Source organism: Chrysemys picta, chromosome 3 (genome assembly GCF_011386835.1).
Source record: "Chrysemys picta bellii isolate R12L10 chromosome 3, ASM1138683v2, whole genome shotgun sequence".
Taxonomy (NCBI): domain Eukaryota; kingdom Metazoa; phylum Chordata; order Testudines; family Emydidae; genus Chrysemys; species Chrysemys picta.
Window position 1 is genome coordinate 120,559,353 of NC_088793.1, and position 18,270 is coordinate 120,577,622.

At 40.2% G+C, this 18,270-nt stretch overlaps 1 protein-coding gene and 1 non-coding gene across 2 annotated transcripts; both read right to left on the bottom strand.

Annotated features, from left to right (window-relative positions):
* Positions 1 to 10: 10 nt before the first annotated feature.
* TCP1 (t-complex 1) lies at positions 11 to 18,191 on the bottom strand. Its single transcript, XM_005305713.5, has 12 exons — positions 17,654 to 18,191; positions 14,935 to 15,020; positions 11,988 to 12,116; positions 10,449 to 10,546; positions 10,064 to 10,174; positions 7,901 to 8,082; positions 5,967 to 6,093; positions 3,636 to 3,811; positions 2,660 to 2,783; positions 1,211 to 1,403; positions 673 to 836; positions 11 to 329 (listed from the first exon to the last, which is right to left on the bottom strand). Exons 1-12 carry the CDS (start codon positions 17,718 to 17,720, stop codon positions 113 to 115), a joined length of 1,674 nt encoding a protein of 557 aa, XP_005305770.1. The 5' UTR covers positions 17,721 to 18,191; the 3' UTR covers positions 11 to 112.
* Positions 15,633 to 15,767, bottom strand: LOC112058991 (small nucleolar RNA SNORA29). The gene has a single exon (XR_002888187.1). It is a non-coding gene; the product is annotated as a small nucleolar RNA SNORA29 (small nucleolar RNA).
* Positions 18,192 to 18,270: the final 79 nt, after the last annotated feature.

Below are 18,270 nucleotides of genomic sequence, written 5' to 3' on the forward strand. Positions count from 1 at the left end.
GACAGCAAAGTTCTCTTGTAACTATCCCTATTTTATTAACATACACTCTAGGTACAATACTGGGAAGAAGTGTAAGATGAACAATTAAACAGTAACATAAATAAAAGCCAGACTAGTTCTCAAGTGCTCCAGAACGAACAGCATCTTCATAGCACCCGCCTCTATCATCTTTGCTTTCAGGATGCAACTTAATAAGATCATCAATTCGTAGAATAGTAATTGCAGCTTCTGTTGCAAATTTCAAGCTCTTTACTTTGACTACTGTAGGCTCAAAGACACCAGCTTGTTTGTTATCACGAGGTTTCCCATTGATTAAATCAAGACCAATCCTGCAAGCAAGAAATGAATTAGACAAGACTAATTTGTTGTGTAGCACATAGGTACTAGGCACTATGGTAATACACATAATTTGGCTAAAGTTAGAGCATAAACTTCTGAGGATTACCACTATGCTTATCTGAAGGAAAATAAAGTTTCCCAGAGCAAGCTCATAGTTCCTAAATTATGGTGCATAGGAGCAGCTAAACTACACCACAGGAGAAGAACGGAAATTCAGAGAAAAGTAAATTTACAATATATTTTGTAATAGGACTTCTACACAAGCAGTCAATATTTACAAAACTCTTAAGACACAGCCTTTCACTTCTATTAATTGTTTGAATGGATACTTGCCATTTCAGATTTTTGCGTTCTGGGTTAACTTGAGCCTCATTGTGAAATGCTCTCAGCTTTGCAACAAGATCTGTGGCATCCTGGGCAGCATTTACTGCTAAGGTATTTGGAATAACTAAGAGAGACCTTGCAAATTCTGCAATAGCAAGCTGTTCACGTGATCCCTAAATGAGAGGGAGGAAGAGTTATTTACTTTGAAACCCATCAAGCCAATTCATGCAATACAAGGGGAAAAATGTAGCCATAATTTTAGAGCACCACAGGCAGGTAGACACTTAATCTATATTGAGTATGAACAATAAAGGGGGAAAATAGATGTAGGGAGAGGAAGAACTCTTCTGTTCCCAGTATGAGGTTGTTTATTTCTTAGTTGTTTTGAAGACTGAAGTTAATATTTTGGTGTACTAAAATAGTAGTTCAAGATCCGGCAGAACCAAGCTCAAAGTACTTAAAAGCAAAGTTCACGTATTAGAACCACCACAGTAAAAAGTTTTAGTGTTATGCAATGAAACATTGTTATTTTGTAAACTGCACTTACCATGCTGGTTGCATAATTTTCAAGATATATTGAAAGTGCTGCCTCTACAGCACCACCACCTGGTACCACAGACTTGGACTCCAATACTCTTTTAACTACACAAAGAGCATCATGTAAGGATCTCTCCATTTCATCACACATGAAGTCATTGGCTCCTCGTAAAATAATTGATGCAGAAGTACGAGCCTTGGTACTGTCCAAAAATGAGGAAAAAAGTCAGTTAACTCATGCTTCTATCTTCATGCAGATCAGAAAAACTCTTCTGGAGAAAAAGCTTTGCTATTTTACCATCTCATTTCTACAGCTAGGTTCCTCAAACATTTAATGTAGGATCTTACTCCTAAAGGGTTTGTATCATCACTTGCAACATCTGTAGGTAACCCGTCAGTTCACATTAACCCCTCTCAGACAATCCCAGATATTCTATCCTGGCTAATGCATTTTGATTTGCTCACCCTATCAGAAAATTCTTTACCTCTCAGCAAGAAAGGCAAGGCATTTCCACACCATAGGAGTGAGAAAACGAAAATTGTCATTACCAGTCATAGAAATGCATGCATTTTAAACACATTTACTGCCACTAGAGATTTTAGATTTTTTTTTTTTTTTAAATAAACAAACTGCCTCAATTCCTCTGCTAGACTCCTCTCAGTAACTCTCCTGGATTTCTTTATTCAACATACAAACTCAGTGCCTGTAATCTACTCAACATCCTGGAGAATGTCTTTTAGTCTCATGAAACTGAGACCAGGTGATCACACCAGAAAACATGGGAAACCGATTAAGTGTGTAGACATGTTTTATGATGAGGCAGATCAAGGCACAAACAAGTTTCCATTCCTATCACTGTGGCATAGCAAAATCATAAAAGGGAAAAGGAAAAATGCACTCAGTTAGGAATTGCTGCTCTTGATATTCATGTGACAATATTAATTCCTTCCATTAAATGGGTTTAAATCAGCACCAAAAGGTTATACAGAGCTAGTTTTAATCAAACTTTAGTATGCAGCATTTTCAAATCTAGATAGTGTCAAAGAAGACACAATATAACCACTTCTTTATCACTATAATCACTAGTGAAGCTGATAATACAGTTACACCATTCTGACTGGATTTTCCTCTACGTTTTCACACATCAATATTTAGAAAAGTAATTTTTGTAGTTATAGATAAGCTATTCAGAGACATTCTTTAAGTCAACTACACAACAATAGGACAGGCTGATAGATTGTAACTGGTCTGATTGAGAAAGATGTCCAGCCCTAGCAAGGATGGTGAAACATCGGTTGTTTCATCACAAATTTACAATGGCCTTATTATACTCTCTCCCACGCGTATAACTGCTCATAGCATTGAGACTGCATGGCAGTAAATAAATGGGAAGTTGTATCTAAAGGTTTAGCAAAATAGGTTTCCAAGGCGTGATGTACGCTAGAAAAGTGTTCTTACTTCTTGACTAAAATCAGTTCATCATCACAAATTCTCTCTTGAACCACCTCTTCTGCCTGTCCCAGCATTGATGCCTCAAAGCTTTCTTCACCTTCCAGATTAGCCAGAGACGAACAAATGATTGCTTTAAAACAAATGCAAAATTGTGAAGTTAGTGTGGACAATACCAACTCATTATTATTTATCAACCTCACACAACAAATGGTTTTACTTTTACAGGGCAAACAGAATGGTAATAGTCATCAGTAATCCTTAACATTAAGCATAAATGCAAGATTGAGCATTTCTAATCCAGCCAGCAATTGAGGGAAATAAATAGTCCTGTAGGCCCAACCTCACTTTTTAAGTCAGTTACTGTATTTTATAGTCCCCCTTAGTCTCTCTGGGTTCATTTTTACTCTATCTTTACAGCACATATTCTGTATTAATAGAAGTTTTCACACTGCTGCTAAAAACAAGTTATACACAGTTTGTTCTGCAAGGTTCTAACAAGACTTGAACTATCAAAATCTCTTTTAGATGATCCTTATAAAATGCATTTTGGGATTGAATAATTTTATACTATAGACGGAATTTTTTTTCTTAAAATTCACAATCACTACAGAAAGTTGGAAATTAGATTAACCAGACTTCCATAATCCCCATTTTATGGAAGTCTGGTTAACAGAGACTTCTAGATAAGATATAGTGTGGTTGTGTCCCCTGGCATGACAGAGCCTTCCGTATGCCAGCCAACATCTCCCCTCACTGCACATCTTCAGCAGTCACAATTTTTCAGTGGTTCCTCTTTACTTAGTGAGGTGCTCCTTGTCAGGGCGTTGTAGCACCTAAATGTTTTCTATTCCAAGCATACTTCCTTATCACTCTGTATGTGGATTAGCCCAATAGTACTCAGGGAACTGGTTGCCAACAGCTTTGGAAGCACTATATATTACTAGAAGTCTACACTACGACCAAAAGCACAATATATACATACCTCCTGCTGCTTTAGCAATACGTTTAAGGTCCTTTTTTAAAACTCTGCGTACTGCCATAGCACCAGCATCCACAAAATATTTCAGACACATATCATCAATGCCACCAGTGGTTAGAATAACATTAGCACCTGTGGCCAGAATCTTCTGAATCCTCTCTTTAGTGATATCTGACTCTCTGCAAGAGATAACGGGTACATGTTTACTTATAACCAAAAATTATAAAAGTGGGATTAAAAATCATCGACTAAATAGCTAAACCATACACAAACATCTGAATAATTAGCAGTAGCGCAAAGTTTAAGCTCTCTAGGGAGAAAAGGAACCATCACATGAATATATGTCAGGGTGGACAAAAATTGATAATTTTAAAAAACAGAAATATATTTAAATACAAAAAGTATTTCTATTTTTAAAAATAAGCCGATTTGAAATTACAATAATCTACCTACATTTACTATAATTTAAATTAAATTAAAAGTATTAAGGAATGTTTGCTGCTTAAGTTTTAAAGAAACTTTAAGAAATGGTTTGGAATGAAAGAAATGGTCTGAGGTAAACAGGATGAAGTTTAACACAGACAAATGCAAAGTGCTCCACTTAGGAAGGAAAAATAAGTTTCACACATACAGAATGGGAAGAGACTGTCTAGGAAGGAGTACGGCAGAAAGGGATCTAGGGGTTATAGTGGACCACAAGCTAAATATGAGTCAACAGTGTGATGCTGTTGCAAAAAAAGCAAACGTGATTCTGGGATGTATTAACAGGTGCGTTGTGAGCAAGACACGAGAAATCATTCTTCTGCTCTACTCTGCTCTGGTTAGGCCTCTGCTGGAGTATGTGTCCAGTTCTGGGCACCGCATTTCAAGAAACATGTGGAGAAATTGGAGAAGGTCCAGAGAAGAGCAACAAGAATGATTAAAGGTCTTGAGAACATGACCTATGAAGGAAGGCTGAAAGAATTGGGTTTGTTTAGTTTGGAAAAGAGAAGACTGAGAGGGGACATGATAGCAGTTTTCAGGTATCTAAAAGGGTGTTATAAGGAGGAGGGAGAAAACTTGTTCACTTTAGCCTCTAAGGATAGAACAAGAAGCAATGGGCTTAAACTGCAGCAAGGGAGGTTTAGGTTGGACATTAAGAAAAAGTTCCTAACTGTCAGGGTGGTTAAACACTGGAATAAATTGCCTAGGGAGGTTGTGGAATCTCCATCTCTGGAGATATTTAAGAGTAGGTTAGATAAATATCTATCAGGGATGGTCTAGACAGTATTTGGTCCTGCCATGCAGGCAGGGGACTGGACTCGATGACCTCTCGAGGTCCCTTCCAGTCCTAGAATCTATGAAAGTCAAACCACTGAACTTGTGGAAAACACTGGCTACACACTAGAGTTTGAAGTGCTGAATGAGCTTTTGACAGCAGTAACCCCTTCCACAGGCTCAGAGAGAATATTTTATTCATTTCAGTTTTTTCAACAACTAGTACATTCAAAGTTAAGAAACGACTGGAAGCTGAAAAACTATGAAGTCTTGTTTCCTCTCCTGACCTAGGAATAAAAGTGTGTGTTGAGAGGATGAGATCTACTCATTCTAAAATACCGAAGGACTTGGTGGGCAGAAATAATCAGTTCAATTCATTAACTTCTTTGTTTAATAAATCAGTTTTAAATTCAAAACATGTTTTGATCATTTTTTTTAATTTAACGAATAAAAGACTTTACAATTCTGTTTGTGCATTTTAATTGAATTCCTGTACCCATCCAAATGCACCAACACAAATCACACGCAAAAAAAAAATCTTAAATGCATCATTCACCATTTTCTGATAAAAATTAAGAATCTGAATTAATGTAGGTGTAAGCTAGATATCTGCTTAAGCATACAAACACAGTGTACCCACCTGGTTAACAAAAATTGCCAAATATAGTGTACAGGCTATATTTTAGTGGCCACCAACCAATAAAAGAATCAATCGTTCTTTAGGAAAATAAAAAGTACAAACGTAAAACACTGTAAATCAATTATTTAAATCAAAGTTTCCTATTTTCTGATATAAATCAATCCAATAATTGATTCTAAATAACGTAACTGGTTTTTGCTTCAGAATTCAATACAATTATACAGTTCAACTGAACACAGATTATCCAAATACATTTTAATCAAGTTATGATCAATGTTTTCCACCAATATTTTATTTTGAGAAGATGTGTTATTTATCTCAGTAGTTAATTTTGTTGCGTATTACACTCTTCAGAACACCCATACACCCAGTACATAATTAAAAATACCAAAATTAGTTTGAAAAATGTGCTCATTTGCTTTAAAAACCCAGCATACCTCTGTCTAATCTGGTCCAGTTTTTCTGGATCTGTGATCAGCACCTGAACACCAAGCTTCATTTTTGTTTTCTGCAGACTGAAGTCAAGACAGGCAATCTTTGCATTAACTATCCTCTTGGTCATACCTATATAAAAATAGTATTTTACTCAATGTTGTTACAAGTAAGTTTTAATTAAAAATGCTTAATAAAATGAAAATAGTTGTGATGTATTATTTTACTTTTTTAGATTTCTAATACACACACAATTACCCATCTAAGGCTGTTTTTTCCCCCTGCAACTCTTTTCACGAACACACTTGGGAAAATGTTATGACAAGAACAACGAAAAGGGTAGTAAGACATTCTTCAATACGCAGACATAATCTTAGCTGCTTTCTTAATTTACCTCTTCATACAAAGGCATGGAGGAGCACCTTTCCATGACTCCTTGCTTCCCAGTTTGTTACATTGTTGAGCTAGAAGTTCAAGATGTATTAGTACCACAGGTAAAACTGACCCGTTGGTATCCAGTGTAATCACTATGTAAATCTACAGAAAACTGATGTATTTAGCAGGGCCCTACTATGGTCCCAGTAAGGGATAATAAAAACATGTTGATTTTAACAGAGTGGAACATGTCAAAATATGGTAACCTAGTTCTAATGACAGTAGCCAATTTCCTTGCTTTTACACTGTCCACCTTTGAGGCCCTGCACTGCAGTTAACTATCCTCAAGCTAAGGAGGGCTGGATGGAACTCCCTTGCGTGACATTTATTGCTGCTCACTTATTTGCTAGATAGGCTGAGCAATACAGTCAACCTCCTCTCCACTAGCAACTTAACAGCAGCCTCTGCTGTATTCCAGACTTTGCCACTGAAATGCACATTCCTTCAGCACTGACTACTGAAGCCTCAGTTTTACCTGCCAGTGTGATTTCTTGACACATGCAAAGTGCTGCACAGTAACTGATGTAATAAACAATGATGAGACAGTCAGATCAAAGACTGCACAAAATTTAGACTTCAAAAAAACGCTTTTAAAACCTTATGGGCAATAGAAATATTTCCTTGAGTCTCTTTTAAATTGCAAGTTTTTAAATAAACAGTTCACTGCAATGTATGCATTCCAAAGGTAACCTGAGATCTACTAGGCATTGATTAAGGACCAGATAAGCGATTAGCTTATTTCCATCATTCAAGTGCAAGAAAGTGAACCGACAGACTAAACATTTAAAAATGTATATGATCTTAGATCTCATTTAAAAAATCCTTATTGAGACAATTTCAAAGCCAAATATTGACTTCAGACATGAATGCAAGTTTCACTGAAGTCCTTACTAGCTGCCCATGAGTTTCTGGGGAGAATTTGGACCTACGTGTCTGCTATTTTTCTACAGATGGGTAGTTAGAAACTGCTAAATTATTTATTTGATTTAAACTGCTAGAGTAACTTTACAAAATTTCAGAAAAACACAACCTACGACTGGGGAACCAGGATAGTGTTTCAATGACACAAATATTTGACATGTAATTATAAGACCGTGTAAAACGGGAATAATTATCCAAGTTGTGTCAACACTGAAGTACAACGTAATATATTAAAGCAACCGCCATAATTTTTCTGTTTGGATTTTATACCGTGGTGTGTCACTGCAATACCCAAGTTCCTTTCACATAAAACACAACAGCAGAGCCCATGGACTTCACGGAGTTTGTCACTTCTCACTTTTGGGGCCAAAAACTTCTGCTTAGAGTAGGGTTTGGTTTTATTTAAGAATGTATTCATTTACTTATAAGTTGTTTCAAGGGTTGTTTTTAATTTTTCTAAACAAACAATAGCTTATTAGCCAATTCTTCACATCACTAGAAACATCCACATAAGAGCAATATTCCGAAATAAACTTCAGTCATTCTGCTCACTGAAGGCTTATAAAACAAAATCTGAGCTTACCTTGTGAGCCCACCACACAGTTCAGTGCATAACCGTTTACAAGAATACTCTCTTTCTGGCTACGGCCATGTGCCTTCAAAACGTTAATGGAACTGATTGGATATTTGGCTTGACCCTTTTGATCTGTGAATTTAACTGCAAGCACAGCATCCACCACCATGTTGGCAAAGAAGTCACCATCACTAAAATACTGTTAAGGCTAAAATGAGCTACACAGAGACAACTAGCATAATATATACATTGACTTTAATGCTAAAAACAGCATTTATAGGCTGCCTTATATTAACATGCCTTTAAAATAATCCTTGAAGCATCTATGAGGTAAAATAATTATTAATCTAATTTTACAGCTAGAAAAAACTAGGACAGGGTTTAAATGTTTTGTCCAAAGCCACACTGCAAATCAGTGGCAATGCCAGCACTAGAACTCAAGTGTTCCTGACTCCCATTCCCAAGCAAACTGTACAAAAAATATTCCCCTTTGTTCACAGAGCATTTTACAAGTTGTTCCAGTAATTTCTTCTATTGTGTCAACAAGCAGTTAACATCTGCATACGATACCATCCACGGGCATGGCACTTAAACAGAAAGAACAAGTAATAGTTAATTATAGGCTCCTACCACTTGTATGTCTTCTTCGTTATTTGTGGCATTTGCACGTATTCATGTGGCTTCACTCTAAACCAGTGGTCCCCAATCTTTTTTCATCATGCACCCCCCATACCTGGTCTGTCCCCCTCCCTGGGAGCTGGGGGTGGGCCTGCGGTCGGGGCCTGTAGCTGAGGTGGGGGCAGAGTGGGAATGGGTGGTGCTCCTGCTTCACGCTCCAGTGGAGGCTGACATGGGCCCTGCCACTCCACCACAAACGTTTCTCCACGCCCTCATAGGGGGGCATTCCCCACAGTTTGGGGACTACTGCTCTAAACTCCAGAACATCAGTTGAGATTGACATCCGACAAGTCTCCAAGCAGATTATAAATAAATACATTAAAATTAAATTAAGGATATGACTTAAATTGAAAATATAAAATGTATTATTTGCATACAATATGACTATTTTGAAAAGCTCAGAAGAAATGGCAAGTCCACATAACTGGATTACCAGTAAATTTTTAGAAATATCAAATTATTTCATGTTTTCACAATGATAATATATTTGCTACATACAAAACTGTGTACACAAAACTTGCACGCACACAGCCTATTTTTGCCTGCTTTATCCCAGTCAGATCAGAATCCTGAATTAGCAACCAGTTTTTCAAAGGAAACAAATGGATGTCATAAGCAAGTAACCATCACTGAACTACAGTGGGAAGACAGACTGCAAGAAGGAATGTTGCCTGGAATAATGGAGACACTTTTAGGATTAGTGTGGGTGATCACCTGCTTGAACGCTTTAAAATGTTTCTATCTAATGCAAAATATAAGCTATATGTTGGCTAAGATGGAATGTGAACTGAGTCAGAGTGGGCTTCACAGGGGCAAAGCCCCTGGGCAGCCCCAGGAAGGAGAAAAGGGTGATGGGTTATGTAGTAAATGGCAGAAAGAGCATTTTTTTAAAGCCATTATACTTAAAAAACAAAAACCAAACAAACAAAAAAAACCACACACAGGCAAACTCACCAGAGTTTTGTTTTTAAAGAAACATAAGATTGGTAAAGACAAGAAAAATTATAGGCAAGGGTCACAGCACATCATCATGTTTTCTACAACTATTAGGGGGATGAAAGTAGCTGTTTAGATTAGAACAGCTCCTTCAAGCCTCTGGGGCAGCTTCTGTCAGAGAAAACAACTACAATTTCAGCATCTAAGGAGGTGGTTAATTGTAGCTTGTGTTTAAGGATTAAGGGTTTTAACAAAATGTGATACAAACCATTTTCCTCTTTTGGTAAGTGAGAGATTTAAAAACTTGTTGCAACTGTCCTGTGAACAAGCAGGGTTTGGTTTAGTAAACCAGAATACACCTTTTATGCCAAGTTGATACCAAGAACAAGTTTTTACAATGGAGTTATAACTCTTAAAATAAGGGTTTATAATGAAAAAGGATAAGGACTAAGAACTGCTGCCATGGGATTTAAAGTGGATACTCAAGCTCTCCGCAGTAATATCCCTCATTTTCTTAAAATTAAGATTCCAATTTATTATTACCAAGTCAAAGGATACATTCCTATGATTTTGGAGGACATTGATGTTTTAGCTGAATTAATAAGGCAGTCCCGGCCAAGTTCATCTGTGTTAATAATAAGATTTTCATTGATGTAGCGAACTGCCTCCCTGTTGAATAAAAACCAACAACATTTCAAGAACAATTTCTCTCTATTTCTTGTTAGTAGAATTTCCCTCTGCGGGGAAATGCAGACTAAATGCTGAGTTAGAACCAAGTTGACAAACCACCACCACAAGTCTTTACAATTTATCAGCTTAGAAAAAAATCCTGTATTGTTGGTGATAATGAATACAGGATTAAGGTAAAGTAAGTGTTCACTGGATATAATGGAACACTAGATTTGCAAAATACAAATATTTCCGCTGAAATAGATTATCTTACTTGCAAGCAAGACGATAGCCACCAATAACAGAAGTGGGATGAATTTTCTGCTTGACCAATTCATCTGCATTTTTCAGAAGTTCAGCAGCAATAATTACCTGTTTGAAAAGAGGAAAAAGATTCACTGAGAAAATGGGCAAGTCTTAATATAAACAGTAGTTCTTACTCCAACAAACAAATAAGTAAAGAATATGAGAAGTTCCTCATCATTTAAATTAATTAGTGAGTAAAACCATTTTAATTCTTCTTTCCATTTCACTAGTTAACTCTGAACTGATTTGGGGGTTCTGATATGAGTTGTCTAGAATCAGCTGATTCTATTCCATCGATTAGTCCACCTATGTTTCAATTTTTTTCTCAGGGGTTGAGAATTAAGAACTTCTTTGACCCAGAAGCTACTCTCAAATATAACTACAGGAAGGGAAGGAATGATCATTCTCAAATTGCAGCCAGTAAGTAAAGAATAACCCCTTTCCAGAATGCAAGCATGCTTAGAGATGCTAGTTTTTGTACAGTGGTCTCCCCTCATTACTCCGGTTCCAGGAACTGCTTTGTCAGGATTCCCTCCGCACTCTGAACTATAGGGTACAGATGTGGGGACCCGCATGAAAGACCCCCTAAGCTTATCTCTACCAGCTTAGGTTAAAAACTCCCCCGAGGCACAAATTCTTGTCCTTGGAACGGTATCGCTGCCACCACCAACTGAGTTAGACAAAGATTTAGGAAAAGGACCACTTGGAGTTCCTATTTCCCCAAAATATCCCCCAAGTCCCTTTACCCCCTTTCCTGGGGAGGCTTGAAAATAATATATGAACCAAATAGGTTAACAAGGTGGGCACAGACCAGCCCTTGGGTTTTTAGGACACTAAAAACCAATCAGGTTCTTAAAAGCAGAACTTTATTATAAAGAAAAAGTAAAAGAAGCACCTCTGTAAAATCAGGATGGAAGGTAATTTTACAGGGTAAATCAGATTCAAAACACAGAGGATTCCCCTCTAGGCAAAATGTTAAAGTTACAAAAACAAAACAAAACAAAAAAAACAGGACTAAACCTCCCTTTTAGCCTAGGGGAAATTCACAAGCTAAAACAAAAGATAATCTAACGCATTTTCTTCCTATTACTTACAATTTGTAATCTTAAATGCTTAGTTCAGGTATGGTTTTAGGAGATGTATTTTCCCTGCCCTGATTCCTCGCTGACCCGGAGAGAACACACAAAGAGAGAACACAAAAAACTTCCCCCACAGATTTGAAAGTATCTTCTCCCCTTGGTCCTTTTGGTCAGGTGCCACCAGGTTATTTGAGCTTCTTAACCCTTTACAGGTAAAGGAGGGATTTTATGCTACCCTTAGCTGTATGTTTATGACATGCTTCAAAGCAATTTTCAGTTTGCACTGGGGCAGATGCATTTGAAATTTGTTGTCACATGATGAAATGGTCCAGATTTAATCTGCACAGTGCCAGGATTTATAATGATATGCCAAAAGCTGCATTTGATAATTACTTTCAGCATGTCTGCCTGTAAAACTTTCTACATACCACTGAGGTGGTCCCATCTCCAACTTCTTGGTCTTGCAGTTCTGCCAGCTCACACAGAACTTTTGCAGCAGGATGTTCCACCTCCAGCAGCTTCAGAATGGTTGCACCATCATTAGTAATGGTCACATCCTAGTTTTAAAAAAATAACAAACAAAAGATTGATATTCATACTAATTTATTTTTAAACTTTATTAAACTGTAAAACATGAGAAGATATTTTAATGACAATGATATGCCTAGTGCAATATCATGCATCTTGACCATTTACCTCAAGAGTTTACTTTGTCTTTTTAAGCCAAGTCTTCAATACTACAACCACACACATGTAATCACACGACTAATCCCCATGAACCAAGTGTTGCAGGATGGGAGCCTTGGCACACAAGAATATGCATGAGCTTTTAGATGGTAGAATTCTTTATGTTGTATAAATAAGAACTAGGGAAGATTTCTTAAATGTAGCTTGAATATCTTTAGTCTATTTTTAAAAAGGATTTTAAATACAGTTATTTACAAATCTCAGTTTAAGCTAATGTGCAATATTACCTTTTATTAATTACATAAGGCTATCTCACTTTGGCTTTCAGGCTAGCACAGCAGAAAGATAGAAATCAGATTATCACCTGGTCTAAATATTTGAAAATGGGATGTGGTTCTATCTTATTATAAACATTAACCAATGCAAATTATGTACAACAGTACCTAATTCTAAAATATGTACAATTTAAAGACAACAGCATGCATGTCAACAGCAGCAAAAATAAGTTTTGATTTATTCATTCTGTGTGCCTTTCTAAACAATGTTAGTACAAGTTGTGACTTTGCACCCCATAATGCTTTATAGAAATATGGTTATGAATGTAAATATGACATAACGGGAATATGTTTTATACTAGATATGCCATGTAACATATCTGTGCAAAGGTTATGTTGTTCTGCATGTATTCATCCTATTTGTATCATTCTTGTATCTGAAACTAGAAATATGAAATATAACTCCGAGGTTCTCTTGTAATTATGCAAAGTGTGGGCAATTAATGGTGGTTTGGAATCTTGATGGCTCCCATTAACCAGGACAATTGACTGTAGATGGCTCTGTTTACTTGCAAGCCTTCCTGTGAGTCAAGCCGGGAAGAATGAAGGCTTGGGGGGGGTCTCACAGGACATGTGGCTGTGTCACCTGGTACTGGAATCCATCTTAAACCTGAGGCTTTTCCATTTAGGAGTGGGGACCCGAAGAGACAAAAGCTTCCCGCCTTGTGCCAAAGCTATATAAGGGGGGAAGGGGTGTCACAGGGTCTGCACAGGTTCCTTCCCTCTCGTCCCTGTGCTCTCTGCTTAGGCTGGTCAAGGAAAAGGGTCCCAACACCTCTTTCAGGTGTTTCACCCGTGTCTCTTTATTTACAGTGCTTAGTGCAATCCCAATTCGCCCAACACCGATCCCCATACTGACCCTTCCCTGGGTCTTCTCGCCCTTGAGGCTTCCTGCAGCTGGTAGAGAGAGAGCTGCAGTCCACCCGTCTTCTCCCCTGGCTAGCTTCCCACTGAGCTTATATCTCCTCCCAGTCACCAGCCCAGCTGATTCCCCTGAGCCTGCCCTCCTTAGGGCCTGCAACTGAGCTCCTTGCTGAGTGTCTGGGTCCCCGCCCCCAGCCGCTCTGCCAGGAAGGGTGTGTGTGTGTGTGACGGCGGAACACCTTTAGCAGGGCATCCAAGGGGTTTATACCTCTGCCCTGCCACAGGGTGGAACAGAACAAAAGGGGCTGCAGTCATGAGAAATCCCCTAGCTACTGCCTGAGCTGGAACAAGGACTTTACCAGGGGAAAGGATTGGGCCCAGACTTAGAAAGAGGATAATCTGTCAAAGAAGCTTATTGGAACATCTCTGAGCGTGAGAGTTACCTGCATTTAGTTTCCTGCTGTGTTAGGCTTTGACTTGCATGTTTTATTTTATTTTGGTTGGTAATTTACTTTGTTCTGTCTGTTATTACTTGGAATCACTTAAATCCTACTTTTTGCATTTAATAAAATCACTTTTTACTTATTAATTAACCCAGAGTAAGTATTAATACCTGGTTGGGGGGAGGGAGAACAGCTGTGCATATCTCTCTATCAGTGTTATAGAGAGCGAACAATTTATGTATAAGCTTTATACAGGGTAAAACGGATTTACTTGGGGTTTAGACCCCACTGGGAGCTGGGTATCTGAGCTGTTTCAGTTAAGCCTGCAGCTTGTGGGGGATGGGGTTCAGACTTGGATCTGTGGTTGCAGCAGGCAAGCGTGTCTGGCTCAAACAAAGCAAGGTACTGAAGTCCCAAGCTGGCAGGGAAAACGGACTGAGAGGTAGTCTAGGCACATCAGGTGGCAGTCCGAAGGGGGTTTCTGTGATCCAACCCGTCACACAAGTATCCATGTGAGAAAAAAAAGTTTATTGAAATGCAAACGTACTTGCATATGAGCAAGAGTTAATTTTATTATAAAATAAAGGAGCACATCATGGATGAAGTAACAGTTAGCCTTAATTGTAAACTATGGTTTTCTTCAAAAATAAATAAATAAATAAATGACAAATAGGGATGTAAATATTTAAAAAGTTAACCATTTAAGCGATTAAAATTATAATGTTTAACCAGTTAACTGATTAAAGGGAGCAGGGCTGGGGCTGCTCCGGCCAGCCCGCCCGAAGCTGGAGGTTAATGGTGGGTTAACAGTAAGACTAATGCTTACCGTTTAGTATTTTACATCCCTAATGACAAAATGGAAAAAGAGGTCAAACTAACAAATGTAAATTAGAGCCATGAAGCATATTTTAGATGGAAACACTTCACAAAAAAACAGACATGCCTTCAGCGGAAACAGAACAGATCACAGCACTAATTTACAGTGTAAGTTTGTTAATACGTAAGCCCTTTTCTTAAAAGTTAACATGACAGACATGCTTACTTACACCAATATCATCCACCAACATTTTATCCAAACCAACTGGACCAAGAGAACTCTTCACAATGTTGGCAATTGAAGCTGCAGCCATAACTGTATAAATCAAACAATAAAAATAAATAATTATTTCTTCCCAAATATCTATTTTAAGAGCAGTATATTTTTCTGTCAGCAGATTCTTAATTTCAGGAACCTGAAATAAAATGACTCCTTATTAAGGGTAGGTCTACACTTACCTCCGGGTCTGGAGGTAAGCAATCGATCCCGGAAGTGCTCGCCGTTGACGCCGGTACTCCAGCTCGGCGAGAGGAGTACGAGGCATTGACGGGGGAGCCTGGCTGCCGCGTCTGGACCCATGGTAAGTTCGAACTAAGGTACTTCGAATTCAGCTACGTTATTAACGTAGCTGAATTTGCGTACCTTAGTTCGAAGTGGGGGGTTAGTGTGGACCAGGCCTTAGACTCCAATCCTGAAAACACATTTGCCAATCTGACCAGGAAAGTGGGGAAAAAAGGGGTAGCTGAGTACGGGTCCATGACCTCACTTGATTGCAAGATCTGGACCTTTGATACTACAAAATAGCAGTTTCATGACTGGAACAAGTAAGGTGTCCAAAGGATGTTGTTTTGGCTACTGAAATAACCAAAAAACTTTCTAGGTCAAAGAAATAAATGATGTAATTTGGTTTGTCATTCAGAATCTTTTCATTCTGTGTTCTGCCATTTCATATAGGAAAAAGATATTGTCAATCTTCTCCTTCAGACTTTGGCAGTATTTTCTCTATCCCATAAGCATAGCCACTCAATCGGTAAACTGAAGGAGTGGTAGTCAAATGGGAAGGGTCCAGTTTAAATCTGATCTTTCCTTTAAAGCTTTAAATGTACCAAACTCGCTCATTTTTTGTTTCCAGAGATCAACCCTTTGTAAAAAACAAAAACATTTAACTGCTATTTCCCAAATTTGCCCATATATCAGAGGCTTCCTTAGACTTTACCACTTTTCTACACCTGATGTTTCTACCCACACAGCATCCACTTCAAAAACAGCTGGTTTCTGCTCATAGTGCAGGGCTCCTGTAATAACTTGTCTGAAGCACTGAGACGGATGGTACAAAGAATCCTTTTGAGGACTAAAACTTCCAGACTCACCAACATTTCAAAGAGATCATTACAGCTATGGCAAAGGTGGGCTAATGGGCTAGTGAAGTACTAGGGAGCTACATCTAAGCCTGTCTTTGTCTTGCACCAGGCTTGATTCCATTCCAAATGAGCTAATGCCCAGATTCTCAAAGTTATGGTAGTGAGACATCACCCCCCCCACCCCAATACCTTTGAGGATCTTGGACCAAAGCTTTATACCGAGCTGTATTATTTTCACACAAAACTAGTCTATCTACCCCGTTATTTAATTAACGCATCTTGATTTTATACTAGAACTAAGGGCCACATACTGGTGTTCGCTTATTAATTGACAGTGACCGGATGGAGTTAAGAAAATGTCTCAAAATTATTTTTGATCCTCAGACATATTAAAACAGCATCTATGCTACAGAGGGTGAGAAACTCAGTCTTCATGCTCTTAACTTGCATATGCAGCAAGCTTTAATCTTTGAAAGTCATTCATAATTTATATTCAATAACACTAATAATCTTTTGTAGGACACACACAAGAATGGTCTCATGTAGGCAAAAGCTTAAGAGTACCAATATCAAGTTTCACCCATTTGTAACCTTAATCTTCAGTGTAACTCCAAGGGCCACTTTTCATAAATTCTACCCAATCGGGAAGCAAAGCCCCGCGGTGGGGAGGGGGCTGTTGATAAGATGTCAAGTATCAGGGGGTAGCCGTGTTAGTCTGTATCTACAAAAACAACAAGGAGTCTGGTGGCACCTTAAAGACTAACAGATTTATTTGGGCATAAGCTTTCGTGAGTAAAAACCTCACTTCTTCGGATCCGAAGAAGTGAGGTTTTTACTCACGAAAGCTTATGCCCAAATAAATGTTAGTCTTTAAGGTGCCACCAGACTCCTTGTTGTTTTTGTTGATAAGATGGTCACTATTGTTCACAGGCACGTCAGACGTTTCAGTGACAGGGTAAACATTCACGGCACACGGGTACCGATTTCTCGGCCCTTTCCCCATAGCGAGCCGCAGGCCAGTCCCAGGACAGAACCCAGGCGGGATAAGTCTCACACCGCTTTACCCCGAGTCTCTCCTGCTGAAGGCGGATCAAAAATGGCGGCCGGGGCTGTTCACGTAACAACGAGCTCGGGTTTGCCGAGCGCCCTAAAGGGAAGCGGGCTGCGAACAGCAACGAGCCAAGAGCGCCCCCGGGCCCGGCGGCTCCGTGTGAACGCGGGCGCCACCCCGCCGCAACCACCCAAGGGCCGCCGCGGGGAAAGCGCCTCGAAGTAACGGGCCCGTGGACAGCCACGAGCTGCTTCTCGGCAGCCACCGCCCCGGGCCGAGCTCTGAGCGCGCCAAGATGCGGCCGGGCGCCCCCCTCCGCGGGCTCGGGCTGAGGCACGTAACGACTGAGGCCGCGTCCCGTCCCGCAGACACAAGCGAGCTTGAGAGCCGGGGCCTGGCCCCTCCCCGAGCCCGGGTTCCTCTGCTACAGGAACTCCCACCCCCGCCCGCCCGCCCGCCCGCCGTGGCAGCACATGGCGGCATCGGCCGCTGAGTCAGGCGCCCGGGGCCCCGCTGCGCGCTCGGGCAGCCGTTACCGTTCTGGCCGCGGATCGCTTCCCCGGAGATCCGCTCTCCGAACACGGCCAGCGCCCCCATCTCCATCTTCCCCGCGCGCACAGAGACAGCGATACACGCGCTGCTGCAGGAGAATCCGCTGGTGACGCCGCAAGGCTTGCTGGGAAACTGGCCCCTAACCGCAGTGTACGATGGGGAGGGAACAGAGCAAAGTGAGGAGAAAGGAACGGCGATGCATCATGACGATGTTAAACACTTCTATCCAATCCAGCAGCCCGTTGCAATGCGGCCCAGAATGTGCCTAGATTGAAGGTCGTGATTGGATTCTGAGATGAGCAACGCGTCTGCTCCTTGAGTGTCCCCCTGAGTCACATTGCATGTTGGGCAAGGGGGCGGGGCTAGGAGCGACGGTTCTTTTTCTCCTTCCAGGAGGTTCCAGAAGGCGTGGGGGCGGGGTGCGCGCCCCTTGCGAAGCGGGGGCTGGGCTGGGCTGGGCTGGGGACTCTCAGCATAGGGAACGTCGCTTCACAGGGAGGAAGCCGCTGCTGAGACGGCCCCTCCCCCTCCCCCGCACGGCACGAGCGAGCTTCACGCCTGTGTCCGGGCGGGGCCCAGCGCGCCCCGCCCTAGCAGCACA

Bases quoted from the DNA above. Each gene is read 5' to 3' on its own strand.
- TCP1 (XM_005305713.5), bottom strand. From the start codon at position 17,720: ATGGAGATGGGGGCGCTGGCCGTGTTCGGAGAGCGGATCTCCGGGGAA. The intron at 15,021-17,653 runs GTAACGGCTGCC...TGATTTATACAG, and splicing joins AGCGATCCGCGGCCAGAACG to TTATGGCTGCAGCTTCAATT. The intron at 8,083-10,063 runs GTATCCTTTGAC...ACAGTATTTTAG, and splicing joins TCCTCCAAAATCATAGGAAT to TGATGGTGACTTCTTTGCCA.